Source organism: Strix uralensis, chromosome 26 (genome assembly GCF_047716275.1).
Source record: "Strix uralensis isolate ZFMK-TIS-50842 chromosome 26, bStrUra1, whole genome shotgun sequence".
Lineage (NCBI taxonomy): Eukaryota > Metazoa > Chordata > Aves > Strigiformes > Strigidae > Strix > Strix uralensis.
The window spans coordinates 3,741,465-3,757,095 of record NC_133997.1 but is presented as its reverse complement, the minus strand read 5'-3'; the positions used below and the strand labels follow the sequence as shown (position 1 = coordinate 3,757,095).

The 15,631-nt window shown below is 56.0% G+C and overlaps 1 protein-coding gene across 1 annotated transcript in view; it reads right to left on the bottom strand.

The window, feature by feature from the left end:
* SORL1 (sortilin related receptor 1) overlaps positions 1 to 15,631 on the bottom strand; it is a 52,476-nt gene extending 36,845 nt beyond the window's left edge. Inside the window, exons 1-7 of the mRNA XM_074851245.1 lie at positions 15,449 to 15,631; positions 5,909 to 6,025; positions 5,568 to 5,693; positions 4,759 to 4,920; positions 3,344 to 3,411; positions 2,822 to 3,002; positions 704 to 805 (exon numbers count right to left, since the gene is read on the bottom strand). Of these exons, the coding sequence (XP_074707346.1) occupies positions 704 to 805; positions 2,822 to 3,002; positions 3,344 to 3,411; positions 4,759 to 4,920; positions 5,568 to 5,693; positions 5,909 to 6,025; positions 15,449 to 15,631 (939 nt within the window). The remainder of the gene's footprint in view (positions 1 to 703; positions 806 to 2,821; positions 3,003 to 3,343; positions 3,412 to 4,758; positions 4,921 to 5,567; positions 5,694 to 5,908; positions 6,026 to 15,448) is intronic.

Here is a 15,631-nt window from a genome sequence, read left to right as displayed (position 1 = left end):
CACAACCCACTGGCAGAGCCCCCCAGAAGCAGCGCTGGGTGCCAAGCCCCATGGGTGCTGGATCTCTCCCTGCCTGGACCCCACTGAGGCTGGGGGCGTCTCGCAGCCGGGAGCACGCCCCACTGCTCTGCCAATTGCTGAGCGTACTGCTCGTGCTCTTCTTCGTCCCACCAGCCTGGGGACATCACAGCATGTCTAGTTAATGGATCACACTCTTCAAACCCTGGCTGTCCCCCCCCCAGAGCAGATGGATGCTCCAGGCCATGCTGGTGAAGCCCACACGTGCTCAGCGACCTAGTGCCCCATGCCATGGGAAGAAGTAGGGTCCCCAAAAGCAGAACCAAAGCACTGAGAGAACTGAGATCAGCGCCTCTCTGGGTATCTGGGCTTTGCTGCCAGCCTCCATCACCAGTGCTGGAGGAACTCGGTGGCTGTCTCTTTCCAGACAGCCTCACAGCCAGCACAGTCCTGGCCCCGCACAGCAGCACTCCAGAGGCACGAATCACTAGAATAACGTACCCTCGTTAAACCACAAGATCATCCTAACGTCAGCTTTTGCTCAGCCAAGCCCACCCGAGCAGGGTTATATGAGGTCCCTTCCCAGCTCCAACTCCCGCAGTGAAACACAGAGAACTGCTGCTGACATCCGAGGGCGTCTTTGGCAAGGGAGGGAGAGGAGGTCTTCTCAGAAAACACCACTTACCTTAATTGGATGCTTGGTTACAAACTGTGCCACGCGCATCGGCTTGCGGTTGAAGGAAACCCAGAGCTGGACCGAAGGCGGCTGCGAGCTGCCTAGCAAATGCTGCGGCAGAGCAGAGGGACACATTAGGAGCCGCTCTCGCCCCCGAAATCACCCTCGTCTCCAGCAGCAGCCGAAAGGCAAGACTGGGGCAAACCCACAAACCATGTGCCTGGGACTTTATCCTCCCTATGCGTGGGCAAAGCGTGGGAGCTGCCTGGGACTGGTGGTGGGGAGCAGCGCTCCCCGCTCATGGTTTACACCGCTGCAGGCAGCGCTCAGCAAGGAGAAAACTGCCCTCTCTGGCCAGTCAGGTGGACGTAGAGAGGCTGGTTTTAATCCCTCCTCTTTCTGCAGAGCGGTCTGTCCTCTCCTTCCTATTTTTAACGATTTGTGCAAAATGAAAGGCACCAGCACAAAGCCAAAAAAGTAAAAAGCTGGGGGCAACCTATTTTGTATGGGATGCCAACAGTAAGAACCTAAACCCAGATTTAGGCTCCAAAAATAAGCAGCCTGATTTTCCCAGGCTCCGTATCGCTAAGCAACCGTGCCTCCCACGGAAAGGAGCAGAAGTCAGAGTCCTGGGTGCCTCTGCCACCCAGCCCAGCCTTTCCCCAGCATCGCCCCTGCTGTGGCTGAGACTTGATGCAAGTGCCCAATTCCAGACCTGGGGATATAATTTCCAAATCAGGGGTTTGCAGCCAGGCCGGCCTCCCTCCCAGTCTCTCTGTTCCCCATCGGTCTTTGCCTCGGCATGGAATACGGGTGATTTGAATGTTGTTTAGGGTAACACCAGTCAGTAGAGCTGCAAGAGAGAGCGTGATGGTGGTCCCTGGGACCCCTGAGCCCTCCACAAGCAGGAACAACTCCAAAGAACCCCCAAACTGAGTTCAAGCTTTGAAAGGTCCTGACTGAAACCTGCCTCACGCTTTCAGGATGCTGCCCCCCGAGCCCTGCGGCTTCTCCGCAGAGACACAGACCATCCCCCATGTTTCACCCAACACCAACAGTGAGCCTAGATAAAATCTTCTGCAAACCGCAGCAGGCTTCAGATCAGGCATAGCGCCAAGGGGATGGGCCCTAAGAGTTGCAGGCTGTACTACCTGCAAGAGAGACTTCTGAGAAACTGGAAGTGCTCTGCAAACATGTCCCCTGCCAGCATCAGACTCTGCGGCTGCTCGGGTGGCCGGAGGTGACGCACCTGCTGTTTACTGCCTAGGAAACCCTACGTGGTTTTGCAAGGAGACACCCCTAAATGGTAGAAGTTACTCGTTAAAACAGACTCGATTTCCAGGGGAGGAAAGCAAGGCTAGCATCTTCTTAAAAGAAAACTGCTCCTTAAATCCTAGAACAGGACTCTATCCCTCTGGGGTGTCTCTGATCGTCTATAAAGGACTTGCCCTCAGAGAAAGCACAGATGCTTTCTAGCTTTTTTTCAGGTTTGTCTGAAACTGGCCAAAAGCTGCAAAAAGGATAGGGAGGCCCTGCCTGCAGAGGCTTCTGCTCATCCGCATCTTCTTTTCTTAGGAAACCAAACTGAAAATCCAGCTTTCTTTCCAGGCTGGAGCACGTTAGGCTACTTGGCCCTAGTCCACGTTTGATGATAATCCTCTCTGACAAGGAGCCTCCTAACCACCGAGCTGCTGAGCCACATCCCCCCTTCCCCTGCCACCCCCGCCCCGCCGTCCCCCCGCCTCGCTGGCCTTCCCAGGCATCCTGTGGTTTCTCCCGGCTCCCAGCACTTTGCAGCCTGACCTAGTTCTGCCCAACCTGCTGAAGGCAGGCGTTCGGAAACGCCGCTGCTCCGGCCAGCAGAGCGGCATCGGTAGATGATGCTTTTTTTGCCAGGGAAAGCAGGGGGGAAGGCAGCTGCAGGCAGCCTGAGCGACACCTCCCCAAAAGCTAAACGTGAGGTCTGAAGGCCACGAGGAACAGCAGCGAGAGGAGTCATCCTTAGCAAACGCTCTCACCATGCTTTAGACACAGGTCCCAGCTGAAAGCAGAACTGCCGCCCGCTGTGGCACTGTGCCAAAGCACCGACCGTCACCCTCGGCGGTGAACTGCTCGCTCGATGCTTACCACAGACTTTGTCGCAAACATGTATTTGTCCCTGAGCTGAAAGTCTTCAACATCTTCCAGGATTATTTCTTTATTTTCTCGGCTTTGAAAGAAATCGGTGCTGCGAATGACAGTCGACGCTCCAGAAGGCTCGTGCCGCTCGATGTACACTGTATTTGGTTTATCATAGGGCTCAACTCCCCTGGAAAGAGAAAAAAAGATGGTGGTGGTGGTGTTGTTTCTGCACTCCCAGAACAATGCAGAAGGCTGTGGGCACCAAGGAGCAGGAGCCCTTTCATGGGATGGGGTGGGTGGGCAAGAACCAGGGGGAACGTGGAGCATCCCCAGGTGCCTGTGTCTTGTCACCACACCGTGCCACGTCCCCATGGTGGGGGGTCTCTGCTGGGTGAGGGGAGCAGGGGGCTGGGGCTGGAGCATGCTTCAGTACCCAGGTCCTTGGTTTGTGTAGGGCAGCAAACGAGGCAAGAGGTGAGGAGTGAGAGAAGAGAGGAGCTGAGCATCACACCCAGCAGCGGCACGTACCAAGAAAAAGACTTCACATGTTCCTGAATCATTATCCAGGTCTGGCCAAAATCATCCGATTTCCAGAGCTGCAACGACAAAGGTGAGAGATGCCAGTGGGACTGGGCAACCAAACAGGCCCAATCCTGTAAGAGACCCAAGCTCAGGCAGCAAAGGCAGGATGGAGACGAGTCCATCGCAAAACTGTGAACCTCTCTCTATGTGGCAGCTGCCTGGAGGAACAGCAATCTTTCTAGCTGCAGGAGAATAACTCCAACAGGAAAAACACCGTCCTTTAGTCTCCTACCAGAAGGATTTCCCACTGTCTGTTGATCCACCTGCCTCTACTCTAACTCAGAAATAAAAATAACTTGTTATAATGTACTCATGGAGTGCGATAGCCATGGCAAATATCTGGGCAGAGCCGTGTCTCCCTCGGAGGCAGTTACAACCCCGAGCACAGCGACACGCTGTTGTTGCAGATCTGCAGGCATTAGCATGGCAAAGGTCAAGAGAAGAGATAGTATCTTTCATTGCGCCAACGAAAGCAGCAACGATAAACACGCCAGCCCACAGCACATCAGCCCCTCTGCAGATCCCGTCCCTGAAGGGCCCGTGTCTCTGAAACCGGCCTGGTTTTTTTTCCAAGCACTATGGTGGCACCTGTAGCTGCAATTTTTGCCTCTTTTTTGCGGGTATGTGGATACAGCCAGCCAGGCTCCAGCCTCGACAGTCAGTCTGGCAGCCTGCCCAGGGAAGGTACCGCTCCCAGCCAGCTCTGTGCCCCCGGGAAGGCATCAGCAACACCCTGAAAACAGCACGGACTGTGCCTGTACCTTGCTCGACTGTCCCCATTCACATGTTGGGGGATGGCTGGTTTATCTCCAGGTTTTGCTTACACTGCCTGTGTCTATAGGAAGGTGCTGTAATTATTTACAATCTTTACCCGACAGCTCCAGGGGGGAAAAAAAAAAAAAAGTGTTTGTTTTCAAGAAGCAATTTGTTATGCAAGACCCAAAGCCAAACCACATGCCCGCATGAAATACTGCAGAGGTCAGTCCTGCCTCGGCTGCCAGCGCTCCGCGGCGAGTTACAACCGCAATAGTCAGGGAGATCGATACGGTCAGGAGCGGCATGGATGAAGGAGCAGCATAAATGAAGGAAAAGGGAGAGGAAACGTTCAAGGTAGCCATCCTGCAGGTACTACATCCTCACCGCTCCGGAGGTCAGAAACCAGACTGACCTGAAGGGAAGGGGGTGTCCTGGCCAATTTGGGACAGCTCTGCATGCAGCAACCTGAGATCAGACACCCTGGATGGTCAAAGCATGAGGCAGGGTGGCTCCTGGCACACCGTAAGGGCTGTGGGGCACGTAAAGGGGCCAGGGCAAATGCCACAGCAGGATGCTGGCCCTCCCATCTAAGCAGAAGCGCTCACCTGTTTTTTAGGGTGAGACCTGTCGAAGCCCAAGAGGAGGTTGGGGTTCCTGCTGTGCAAGAGGAGGTCTGCTGCTCTGAAGGGAATCGAGAAGCCCTGAATATTGTTGCAGAAGTCGGTGGTGATCCAGAGGTACGGGACGAAGGCGTCCACGAAGATGTACTGGGAAGAGAGGGCATGACAAGAAAGCAGGTGGTCAGCCTCCGGGAGGTCGGAGCAGAGCTCAGGCTGGCAGTAACAAAGGCACATGTCCTGGAGGAGCCTTTGGGAAGGCAAACTCTGGAGGAGAGGAATTTCCCTGCCCCAGCCGCCCCCTCTTCCACCACGCTCCGATGCTCCTGATGCCAGTTTTCAGCGTGACCCACAGATATGGGTCAGGGTGACTGCACACCCAGTTCCCTCATCCTAGCATTGGAGAGGAGAATACCCACAGGGATGGCAAGTGGCAGCTTCACCTGCTGCAGGGCAAGGACATCTCACCTCACCCTAGAAGGGCTTCAGCCAGGACAAAGGTGGCCTTGCTGCTGATAAAGCACTAAGTAAATATTTGTGTCTGCAGCTCTGTAACAATGCTAGTGATGGGCACGCAGCTCTGTTAGACGAGGTGCCACGGATGCAGTCACTCTGACACTGGAATACCTTAACAGTTACCGCTCCCACCCCAAGGAGCAGCTCTATCACTACAGGCACTGCCACTGCGGTGTAACTGCCCCGGCACCGAGGGCCGTGCGTGTTCGTGCTGTCGGCAGTGATAAAGCGGCTGTGCCCCGTGGAGGAACCCGCTGGGGCCAGCTGCCCCATCTCCTCACCCTCTTGTTGTCGGCCGGGCTGTGGTAGAACTGGGCGATGGCCACCTCGCTGCTGTTCCCCCCGCCAAAGCTGAACCTCTCCGAAATCTTCTTAAAACTCTTCCCGTAGTCGTAAGACACGTAAACCTGCAAAGGAGAAGCCCCAGCATGAGGAATGCAAAGCTCTGGCTTCCCTTCTGACAGATTTGGTAAAAACTCAGAAAACTACAAGGGGGGAAGCCTTTCTTTCATCTTCCCAGAGCACGACAGACAAGCGGGCCGTGGCTCAGCAGCCGCCGCCACCTCACCTGGCACAGAAGCGAAGAGGGTGCCCCGAGGCAGCCCCAGGTTGCATTACTTACATCGCTGTTTTTGGGACCCAGCAAAGACAGGCTGTCTCTGGCCAAGGCCACGATCACGTTGCTCTTCTCTCCTGCCCAGTGAACAACCATCTGATTGTGGGAATCGTTGAGGCTGACCTGCAACGCCAAGGACAAGGGCACCCTGAGCCACAACCTCACCCGCAGCGACAGTTGGAGAGCAAACGCCTGCTTGTACCACCCCTCCTTGAAAAACACAGACTTTGGGGAAACTCATTCAAACCAGGGGCAGAAGTTAAACAGCCCAGAAGGTAAAGAGCAGAGGGGAACTGTGTGTCTGGCTCTTCAGACCGCAGAGGGGCCGGGGGTGTGCCCGCAGGCACGCTTGGTGAGCTCAGCTGCAGCCTGGAGGGCTAAAATGCAACGGGATGGCCCATAACTGTCAGGTGCATGCCGAGGGCTTTATCTTTCCACCACCACTTTTCCAGGTTGCTGTGCCTTCATCGCACTCCCACCTCCCCCTGCATTCTCATTTAAAGCCCCCCCATTTAAAGCACAGCCAAGCAAACAGGCTCAGCAGGAGAGAGGTTGGAAACCTCTGCCAAGGGGACGGGGATTACACAGACAGCGCCACCGAGCAACGAGGTCACCACAGCGAGGTATTCCAGCACTCACTGCGAGCCACCAAACAGTTAAAGAGAAGGTTTCCTTGGCATGGTGGTGTCCGAGCATGGCCCCATGTAAAGCAGCATCTCTCATGAACATGTTGGCAAAATCCAGGTGCCCAAAGAGGTTAGTCTTCCCTTTATTATTCCTCAGAGAAATAGGATTTGGGGGACGATGAGAATGAAAACTAAAGCCAAGGACCGAGAAATGAATTCAAATCCAGGCTGACTAGGCGAAGGGAAACAGAGTCACCTTCCTACAGCGACTTCTTCCGTACCCGAAAGGACGTGCTGGTTTCCAACACAAACCACGCAGCCACAGGCGATCCCGCGATTCCCTGGGCGTGCTGAAACAGCGCCAGCTGCGAGGGGCTGGTTTCTAGGGGGAAGCTATCGCAGCATCGCTGTGGCAGGAGCTGAAGGTGCAGGAGCTGCTGGGCAAACCTGGTGCCCGTAGCGAGCGGGGACGGCCAGCCTCGCCGGGGAAGCCGGCTGAAGCAGCTCGGCAGCGGCCAGAGCTCGGCCACGGACGTGCGTGCCTGAGCCCCCGCGTGCCACCGCAGCTCAGCCGAGGGCTGGTAACCCCTAAGCTCATGGCCTTGGGAAGCTGTAAAAATACAGGGCTAAGCCCTTCTTAGGCCTGATACCCTGCGGCTCCCGCTGACCCCGGGATCAGTGAGGAGCGCTGGCAGGGGTACGGGGCCGGTTTAACCTCCGCCAGTGACTGGCGAGTAAAATGCTTGGAAAAACAAGGTCTTTATTCTGGAAGAGGTGGGGGGGGGGGGGCGGCGAGTGAAGCAGAAGCCCTCAAATCCCTCTTATGCAACAGGCTCACACGAGGGAGAAAAAAAAATAAATCAAAACCTGGCAGAGAGGCAGGGGGGAGCCCCCAGGGCCAGTGCCCCCAGCTGCACTCCCAATCTGCCCAGCCGGAGACCCCCACACCGGGCACACCGCGCCACGGCACCCGGATAGAAAACGCGGCAGGGATTTAGGTCAGGCAGCAGCATCAGCTACAAAGCAAGGCAGCGGTAGCCCTGCGTACCCGCTGAAAAAAAAAGAAGCAATGCTGTTTGAGGATGCAGGGAAACAGGGCAGAGAAGAAGAAGGAATTGCTGATGCCCACTGAGACAGACAACATACAGCCTCGGGTCTGAAATCCAGAGCAGCTCTGTGCTCCCAGCCCCAATCCCCCTCCCTTCCTTTAAAAGCAGAATAACCCCATCTAAATCTCCTACACCTATATTAGTGATTTTGGGTGCAGCTTTTCTGGGTTCCCAGCTGTGCCCGGGCTGAGGTTGCTCAGGTTTATCAGCCCGGCTAGAGTTTTGCAGTTATTTGGAGGGGAGGGGGATAGTGAGGGGGAGCCCATCGCTGCCCATCCAGAGACAGAAGTGAGCAACGCCTGCCCAGCCTCCCTGCCCCGGAAAGCCCCTCGGGAGGGAGATTTGTCTGCTCCCCCCAAGAAAGCCAAAGTCTAGATGTGCTAGCCCTGCCCTGCACACACCCTCCCCAGCTCCCCTCAGCCAAGAGGGGCTTGTTACCACCTCTGTGGCAATTTCAGTAGCACTTCGTGGTTTTTTTCTGCAAGAAATCTGACACTAGGACAGTTTCAAAACCAGAAAAACCACAAGAGACTCCTACCTGTGCCTTGTTCCAACCTCAGCAGTAAACCTCTACGGCTTTTTTCCCCTTGTGAGCTGAAAGAAACAACGAGCCCCAGAGACCCCCCTCCTCAGACCAGGGGCACCGTGTTTGGGCTCAGAAGAGGCAGCTGAGCCTCGTTACTCTTTGGGAGCTGTGTGACCTTAACCAGACTAATTAGGGCAGAGCCCCTGCATAAGGGCCAAGCAGGGCCTGAATAATGGGTTTGGTTCCCTGGTAGGAGGGAGGAAGATCAGCACTGAGTGCCTAGGGGCTGTGCTCAGCAGAAAGTTTGGGAGTAGCTAAAGACTGCTAGAGCATGCCTTACTAAGGGGTGTAAGGAAAGAGAAGCCCCCAGAAGGATGCCTTAGGCTGTAAGTCCTCCAGGAATGGCTCGTGCAAAAAAAATCGACCACCCAACGGGCTCAGGGGAGCCACAAACGGGACCCCGAGTCTTTGCTGTCCAGGCAGCAGCACTGCATTGTGCCCCCTGGTAAAAAGCACCCAATGTCCCGTTGACCAGGATGTTTTTTGTGAAGTAGCTTCACAAAAGGCTGTTGTTACCCCTGACACGAGTGACCCTGCCCTGCTTGCGGGGATGAGGCTCATTTTGCAGGAGCCCACTGTCACAGCCTCCCCGAATGGGGCAAACCTCCCTCGGGAACTGACTTACCTATGAACAGGCAATGGCTGGTGCCTAATGGAAACAGCATTTAGCATAAATTCCACTTAATGGGGTAGTGTGTTGGTCTTTGCCAAGTGATTAAGTGTATATGAAATATGCATGAAATTCTAATTTGTCCTCCTAATATGTAAGGTGCCAAATGAAGTCCAGGAGGGGAGAACAGGAGCCAAGACATAGCAGAGGCTGCTTGTAGTTCTAGTTAATGTAGTTAATGCTGCTCGCTTTGCTCACGCTATATATTTATTTTTCATTAACAGTATCTTCCAATAAATTAATCCCCTGCAGAAACAGGCCAAGAGGACAGCCCCTGGAGCTGCTGTGCCATGGGATCACACCCCAGAGGAGGTACGAGCTCTCAAGGGGCTCAGCTGGAGCTCCAGTGCTCCCAGTTTGGGCTGGGAGGGGGAACCGAGACAGCAGCACTGCCTTGCCGAGCCTACCGAGGCGATGACTGTCGGTAGGTGAGCTGGACCCAGGTGCGTAGCGTGCGCTGCCAGGCTCCTTGAGTGCCCGGGGCCAGGGGCAGCGCCCCGATCCTGCCTTCCTTGGCACCTGCAACGCCTGAGCGTCAGCTCCCCTTCCCATCACGTGCCCAGAATGGAGAGGTCGGGGCAGGATTTTGGTTGCCAAGCTCGGAGGAGGTGTCTCACCCCTCCCACATGACAAACTGCAGCGTTAGCAAAAGCCCTGGGCTCCAAAATGGTGCAGGCTGGCCAGGAGATGAGCGACTCTGGCGTGGGCACCTTGCTGTAGCTACTCCTAGGGCTGCTGGCAGGCTAGACGGCAGTATCTCAGGCCTTTCCATCCCGGGAGGACTCTGAATCCCAGCCTTTGAGCCACCAGCGAGGCTGAGCTGCTCTGCGTAGGAAGCGTAACTTCCCCCTGCAGAAATCACACCGATGAACCACAAGCAGAAATCCTGCGCGCTCGCTGACTTATAATAGCGCCTAGCACCCGCGCGCAGCGACAAGTGTCAGGACAGCAGCCGGGGCTATTCTTGGTGCCGAGTGGGCTCGGGAGCTAACCGTGTGCGTCGATGGGTTTGCTCTGTCGAGGATTAACACTCTAGCTGCAGGACTCGGACCGCAGCTCGACCCAGGCGCTCGCTATTAATCAGGAGGCGACGCAGCGCGACTACTCGGGGGCTGAGGCTCAGTGCTGTAAAATTGGGGGTGTGCAGAAAAAAAAGACTGCTAGGGATCATTGATGTGTTCTCCCGTCCTGGTTATGTAACTGCAAATGGGATGCCTACAAACAAATGCAGTTCCTAGGCAATTTCTGAATAGTTAACAGTTATTACTATGGCTTGATGAGTGAGGGTATTGGAGAGCAACCATCAAAGTTTCACCAGCAGCTCAGATCTTGGCTTGAAGGCTGTCAGGAGTTGCTTGCAGAAGAAGAATCGGCTAAACATTTGGTACCCAGTAGCTGGTGGAATGAGGATGAGGCTAAAGAAAGCTATTGCTGAAAGGGCCCAGAAGGGAAGCTGTGGCTCGGTTAGCACAAGGTTTTTAAAAGAAAGGTGCTCTCACCAGGCTCCTCATCATTCCAGCTCGCTGGAAGCCGCAGCGGACAAGTGCTGGGCCTCTTCATTCCCTTCCTCTGCCTCCCCCCGGCAAGGCTTATGCAATAGCCCGGCATCACAGATGAGTCGAGTGTCATGGGTGGCTACTGCATTCCCAGCACGCCGCGTTCCCCGTGCGCTCCCACTAAAGCCTCATTACTGTACCTTCTGCTCTGCTCCCGAGCATCTGTTTCTAGCCTTGCCATGATATTTTAAAATACAGGCTGTGCCTGCTGTAGCGCTGCTTGTGGCTTGGACTGAAAATGCCAGGGTCTGAAATCATTGATATGAAACACGGGTGACTCATTTCAGAGAGTGCCAGGCCCATGTTAATTTTGTTAATACTGAAATCATCTGCTTGCAGGGCTGTTTTCTCTCTGCTACCACCAACAGAGCTCTCTGTTAGCTGTTGTTTCTAGGAGAAAGGAAAAGGGTACGGGAGGGGGAAGATCGGGGTCGAGGTGGGAGCCTCATTTACCCAGAAATGAGTGGGTCCCTAGGCAAGAAGGTCCCGGTCTCTTTCTAAATTGATGGAGGGGTGGTGTGACGAGGAATCGAGGCTGCCCTGGCAAATTTGGGTAAGCGCTGATGAAAGTCACTCTCCCATAACCAAGGCACGGAGGAAGGCAGCAGAAAAGGTCTAAAGCGCTGCTGGCGAAGTGCGCCACGAGCGAGTCATTACAGCTAGAGAAAGCATAAGCGATGCCCCTGGGACACCGCAACGCTTGCTTAGTCCAACAGTAGAACCTGCTGAAGGAGAAACAATGAACAAAAACACAAACACCTCTCCTGGCTGCCACGGTGCCGGGAGCAGAAACTGTGTGGCTCCCGGAGATCCGTCTCTCCTGGCAAGCTCAGGTGCAAAAAGCAAGTGCTGGGAGCGGGGACGCTTCCCGGGACAGCTGGGAAAGGGGCAGGGGTGCCCGTGGCCTGGGGAGACGCAGCGATGGGGAGGGGTATCTGCCAACGGGAGGAAGGAAGAAAAAGACGGTGGGTCCAGGAGCTCGTGGCCAGCCCTCTGCCAGGATGTGCCGTCACCACGCAGGGCACCTCCAGAAGGTTAAAGTCTAATCTGGGAAGTCTCTGCCGGGCTGGCAAACTAGGTCAAAATTAAGTACGGTTCAATTCCAATGCAGCGTGATTGATGTCTCTGTTCACATAGCTGGATGGCATTTACCCTGCAAAGCACTTTGTGTCTTCTCTGAAAGAAGAAAGGCTCTTTGCCAGTTTGCAGGTTGTGAGGGAAGGTAGAGAGGGGCTCTCTACCCAGGACGTGCTAGTGGCCTCAAAAGAAGAGAAGCTTCAGCTATCCCTGCTCAGGCACTATTTTGGCCATGTACTAACAGTATTTTAGGGCAGCTCACGGTGCAGGGAAGGGATCCCGAGGCCTAAGCACAGCTCTGCCCATGAGCCGCAGCGTGGCTGCCGGCCGAGCACCCGCTTTCTTGGTAGTCTGCAAGTGCGCTGTGCCACGGACCCAGAGGTGTTAACATCTGCACAGAGTCATCGCCGTGCTGTTATGTGCATGGGTGACATTATTCTCTGTTGTCTTGAAAAACTTCTGTCTTAGAGATCACTGAGTGGCATCACGGTGCGGCGTTGGTTTTAATCTAACGCAGGCTGCATGTGGCACTCCGAGTGCGAGCAGCTGAGGGGGTCACCTGAGGTCTTCATCAGTGCGGGGCGGGTGGTGTCAAGGTCAAGCAGGTGGGCTGATAAAAGGTAATTTTGTAGTAAATGGCCTGTAAATGATGAAAACCTGGTCCTTTTCCTCAAGGGCAGGATTGGTTATCACTAGGAAGCTTGAGAGCAATGAAGTAGGTTCACCCCAGAAGGGAAAGAGATGAGCTGATGTTAGGGCAGGCAATGACATCAGCTCAGGGGACAGGGGGGCACAGAGGCAATGGCCGTGAGCCAGTTCGGAGCACGGGGAGAGACTCACGGCCTTGCAGCAGCATGGAAGGTGAGCTGGCTGGAGCCTGGAGCCGCCAGCAGTTAGACAAGATGTCCTTTGTCCCAGCATGGTTTAAGGCAAAGGTTTCTTGTGAGTTCTGTGTTTTTGGGGGAGGTTTAGGATAAGCCCTTTCCAAAGAAGGAAAAGGGGTGTCTGCAGATAAAGGTTAGACCTGTGTGTCTGTATCAGCAGCCCAGCAATGCAAATGCTCTCCATAACCCTGATCCTCTCTCGCCCCTCAGGACCAGCAGACAAACGCTGGCCCCCGGCCTCGGTGCTTCTCCTCGCTGTCTGCTGTGGCTACACCATGACACTCGTGAGACACACAACCTCACCGCCACGGAGGACGCTTCGACCCAGCACCAGGTAGGCAGCCAAAGCGGCTACTTCTCTTTTCGTTGTTTGTTGCACAAAGCGAAGTCCTTGCAGGCGATGTGGTTCGTGTCTGGCTTTCCCCCAGGAGAGGATGGGATTTATGTGGGATGGTGGGGACGTGCCCTGGAAATGCAAAACCATGGAGCTGAGTACCTGTATCCAGGTCTGAGTGGAGAGGATCCGGATGAGGAATCCAAGTAATGTTTTGTGCTTGTGTCTTTGGTGTCTATGGCAAGAGGGGTCCGCGCCTGTTGCTGACGGTGCCAAGTAAGCTGTGTTTGGCTCCTGAGGAGCCACAACAGCTTTGGACTTTCTTCCCCTCCTTGCTTCCAGCTGGGGCGATGTGTCCCTCCCTCTCGCTCTGGTCCCCTGGCGATGTCACCCGCAGCAGTGACAGGCAGCACCGACCTCCCGAGCCACTTCCCTTCGCCTCTGAGCTGAGCCTGGGCTCTAAGCCGGCCCACCGAGGCTGTGTCGAGAACTGGGGAAGGGCAGGGAACTTTGGGGTGCGAGCCAGCGCGTAACATATGGCCGAGCGACCTGCCAAACACACGGGAGCAGGATGCGCCCCAGATAAGGGACTGCAGTGGCACGGCACTAGGATGCTCGGTCCAAGCACTGCCCCTTATGATGGTGCCCCTGAGAGAGGACTGCTTTTTTGACTGCATGATTTCCTGCTGGTATTAGAGCACCAGAGATCTGGGGAAGGGGGGACACGGGGATCGTTAGGTGCTTGTGACAAGGCGAGAGACCCCCGAGCACCGTGTTGCACAGTTTTCTGGCTTCGTAGGCGTTAGTAATTCTTGCGATCAGATCTGTAGCGGAGGCTAGGACACACGGGCTCCCTCTCATCCCTTTTATTAAAGCAGACCCTGATTTAAAGCACTGTAGCTCTTGGGAGAACTCAGAACTGTTGTTTAGTGCCAATAAACTCTTCCTGGTGACATGCTTCAAAATTTGTGCGTCCCGCCCCGAAGCGGCGGGAGGGCTGGGGTTTTGTATGCTAGCCATGCCACCAGCGAGAGCAACTCTGTTCTCCAGGCAAATCCCCTCTGGAAGCTTAAGGCAACGAGAAAAGACCAAACAGTGGTGAACTGTTGAATTCCCACTGCTTCCTATTAGTCCTGTTCTGGATAGTGCCGGGGTTACCGCACCCTCTTAGATCTGCAGCGACATGTCCAGGCGATGGAGACTGCTCCTGCCAAAGCAGCTCTGCCTGACCCGGGCAGATGAAAGCCACGGGGAGACGGAAGGGAAAGTTGCTACAGATGTCTTTCTGTAGATGAGACAAGTGTCATGTTTTTTTTCTAAAATGGGGTAGCTGTGTTATGCTAAAAACAGCCAAACGTTGAGGAGGTAGAGGAGGCGAAGCAGATTTTTCAAGCGGAGTAGGAACAGCTTTTCCCATCCTCTAAATGGGGGAGCAGGAGCAGGGCTTTAGGAGCAGCACCAGCCCCGCTCCAGAGCCAGGCCTGTCTCACGGCCGGCTCTTTCCCACCCTACAAGTACCAAAAAGGGGGAATTATAGGGCACCCAGAAGGGAAAGCGCTAGCCGAGGAGGCAAACACATGTTGCTGAAGGCTCAAAGCCGCTCCTGGAGCATTTCTTGTCCTTGTGTGGGCTGGTCCCCCCACCCTCCCAGCAGCCTTTCGGGCACATGATGGGATGCGGGCAGTGTAAGCAAGGAGGGTCAAGTGGGGCAACTTACTGCAGTGTAGCGTTATAGTTAAAAAATAAAGCTGACCCTTTAAGGCGGAAGCTTTCCAAGGCAGACACCAGGCAGCCTGAGTGTAACCCCACATCACCCCTAAAGTGATGGTTGTCTGGAAGAGGGGGTGGCGAGGGGGAGCCTTTATGGTCCTGGCAGCAAAACTTGCCAGGGAATCGAGCTCGAGCAGGGACACTTTCAGAAATAGCAGTTTCTATGTTTTTCACGGAGCAGCGGAGGATGGATCAGAGATTCGGAGAGGAGCCCTTCGTACGGAGAAGGGCACGGTGCCTCACAAATAGCAAAGCCTCTACCAGCAGCCACCCCCCCCCCTCCGCTCAGCTGCTAGGCACAGAAATGTTCCACACGAGCATCTCCAGGAGCAGAGCCCACCGCTCCCATCCCGCACACGGGCCGAGGGGATGAGCTAGCCCTTCTGGCTAGCGCGTGCCCTTGGCCACCGGGCAGCCACCGCTCCTCATCCTGCTGGCAACGAACCCCCAAGTATAAAATACAAACCTGACGGTGCCACTAGTTTGAGGTGGCTCTGGGGGGAAGGGGGAGTGAAGGGGGAATAGCTGCAGGCAGAGACCGGCAGCACATCGCCTCTAAATGTCTGCGCCGTGGCACGGGGCAAGTGGTCGGCAACAAACGAGCTATGAGCAGTAGCCACGGCTGCCTCGCCAGCAACTGCCACCCCCCCCGCGGGACCCCCGCAGGCGCGGAAGTTACCTGCCGAGCAGCAAGTGTGCGACCCACCCAGCCGCACACCCCCCCCCCCGCGCCAGAAACACCCGTGGGGGGCTGCGGCGCCGAGGCCGAGCGGCGCCCCCGGCTCCACGCAACCCACTCGCGACACCGCCCCGGGGGGGGACAAGCGTGGGGCTGCCGCCCTCCGCGGCCCCCCGTGTGTCCCCACCGCGGGGGGGGGTGGGGGGGGGGAGCGCCCCGCGGGGTGATGTAACGCGGTATTTCGGCGCGGCTCACCTGTCCGTACACCTGGATGGGCTCCGGCGCGGCGCGGCGGCTCCGCGGGGGGTGGGCGGGCGGCGGGGCGCGCAGCAGCGCGGAATGGCCGCCGGCCGCCAGCAGCAGCAGCAGCAGCGGCCGCAGGAGGCGGCGGGGGAGCGGCGCGGCCCGGCGCGTCCCGCCGCTGCTCGGCGGCGCCAT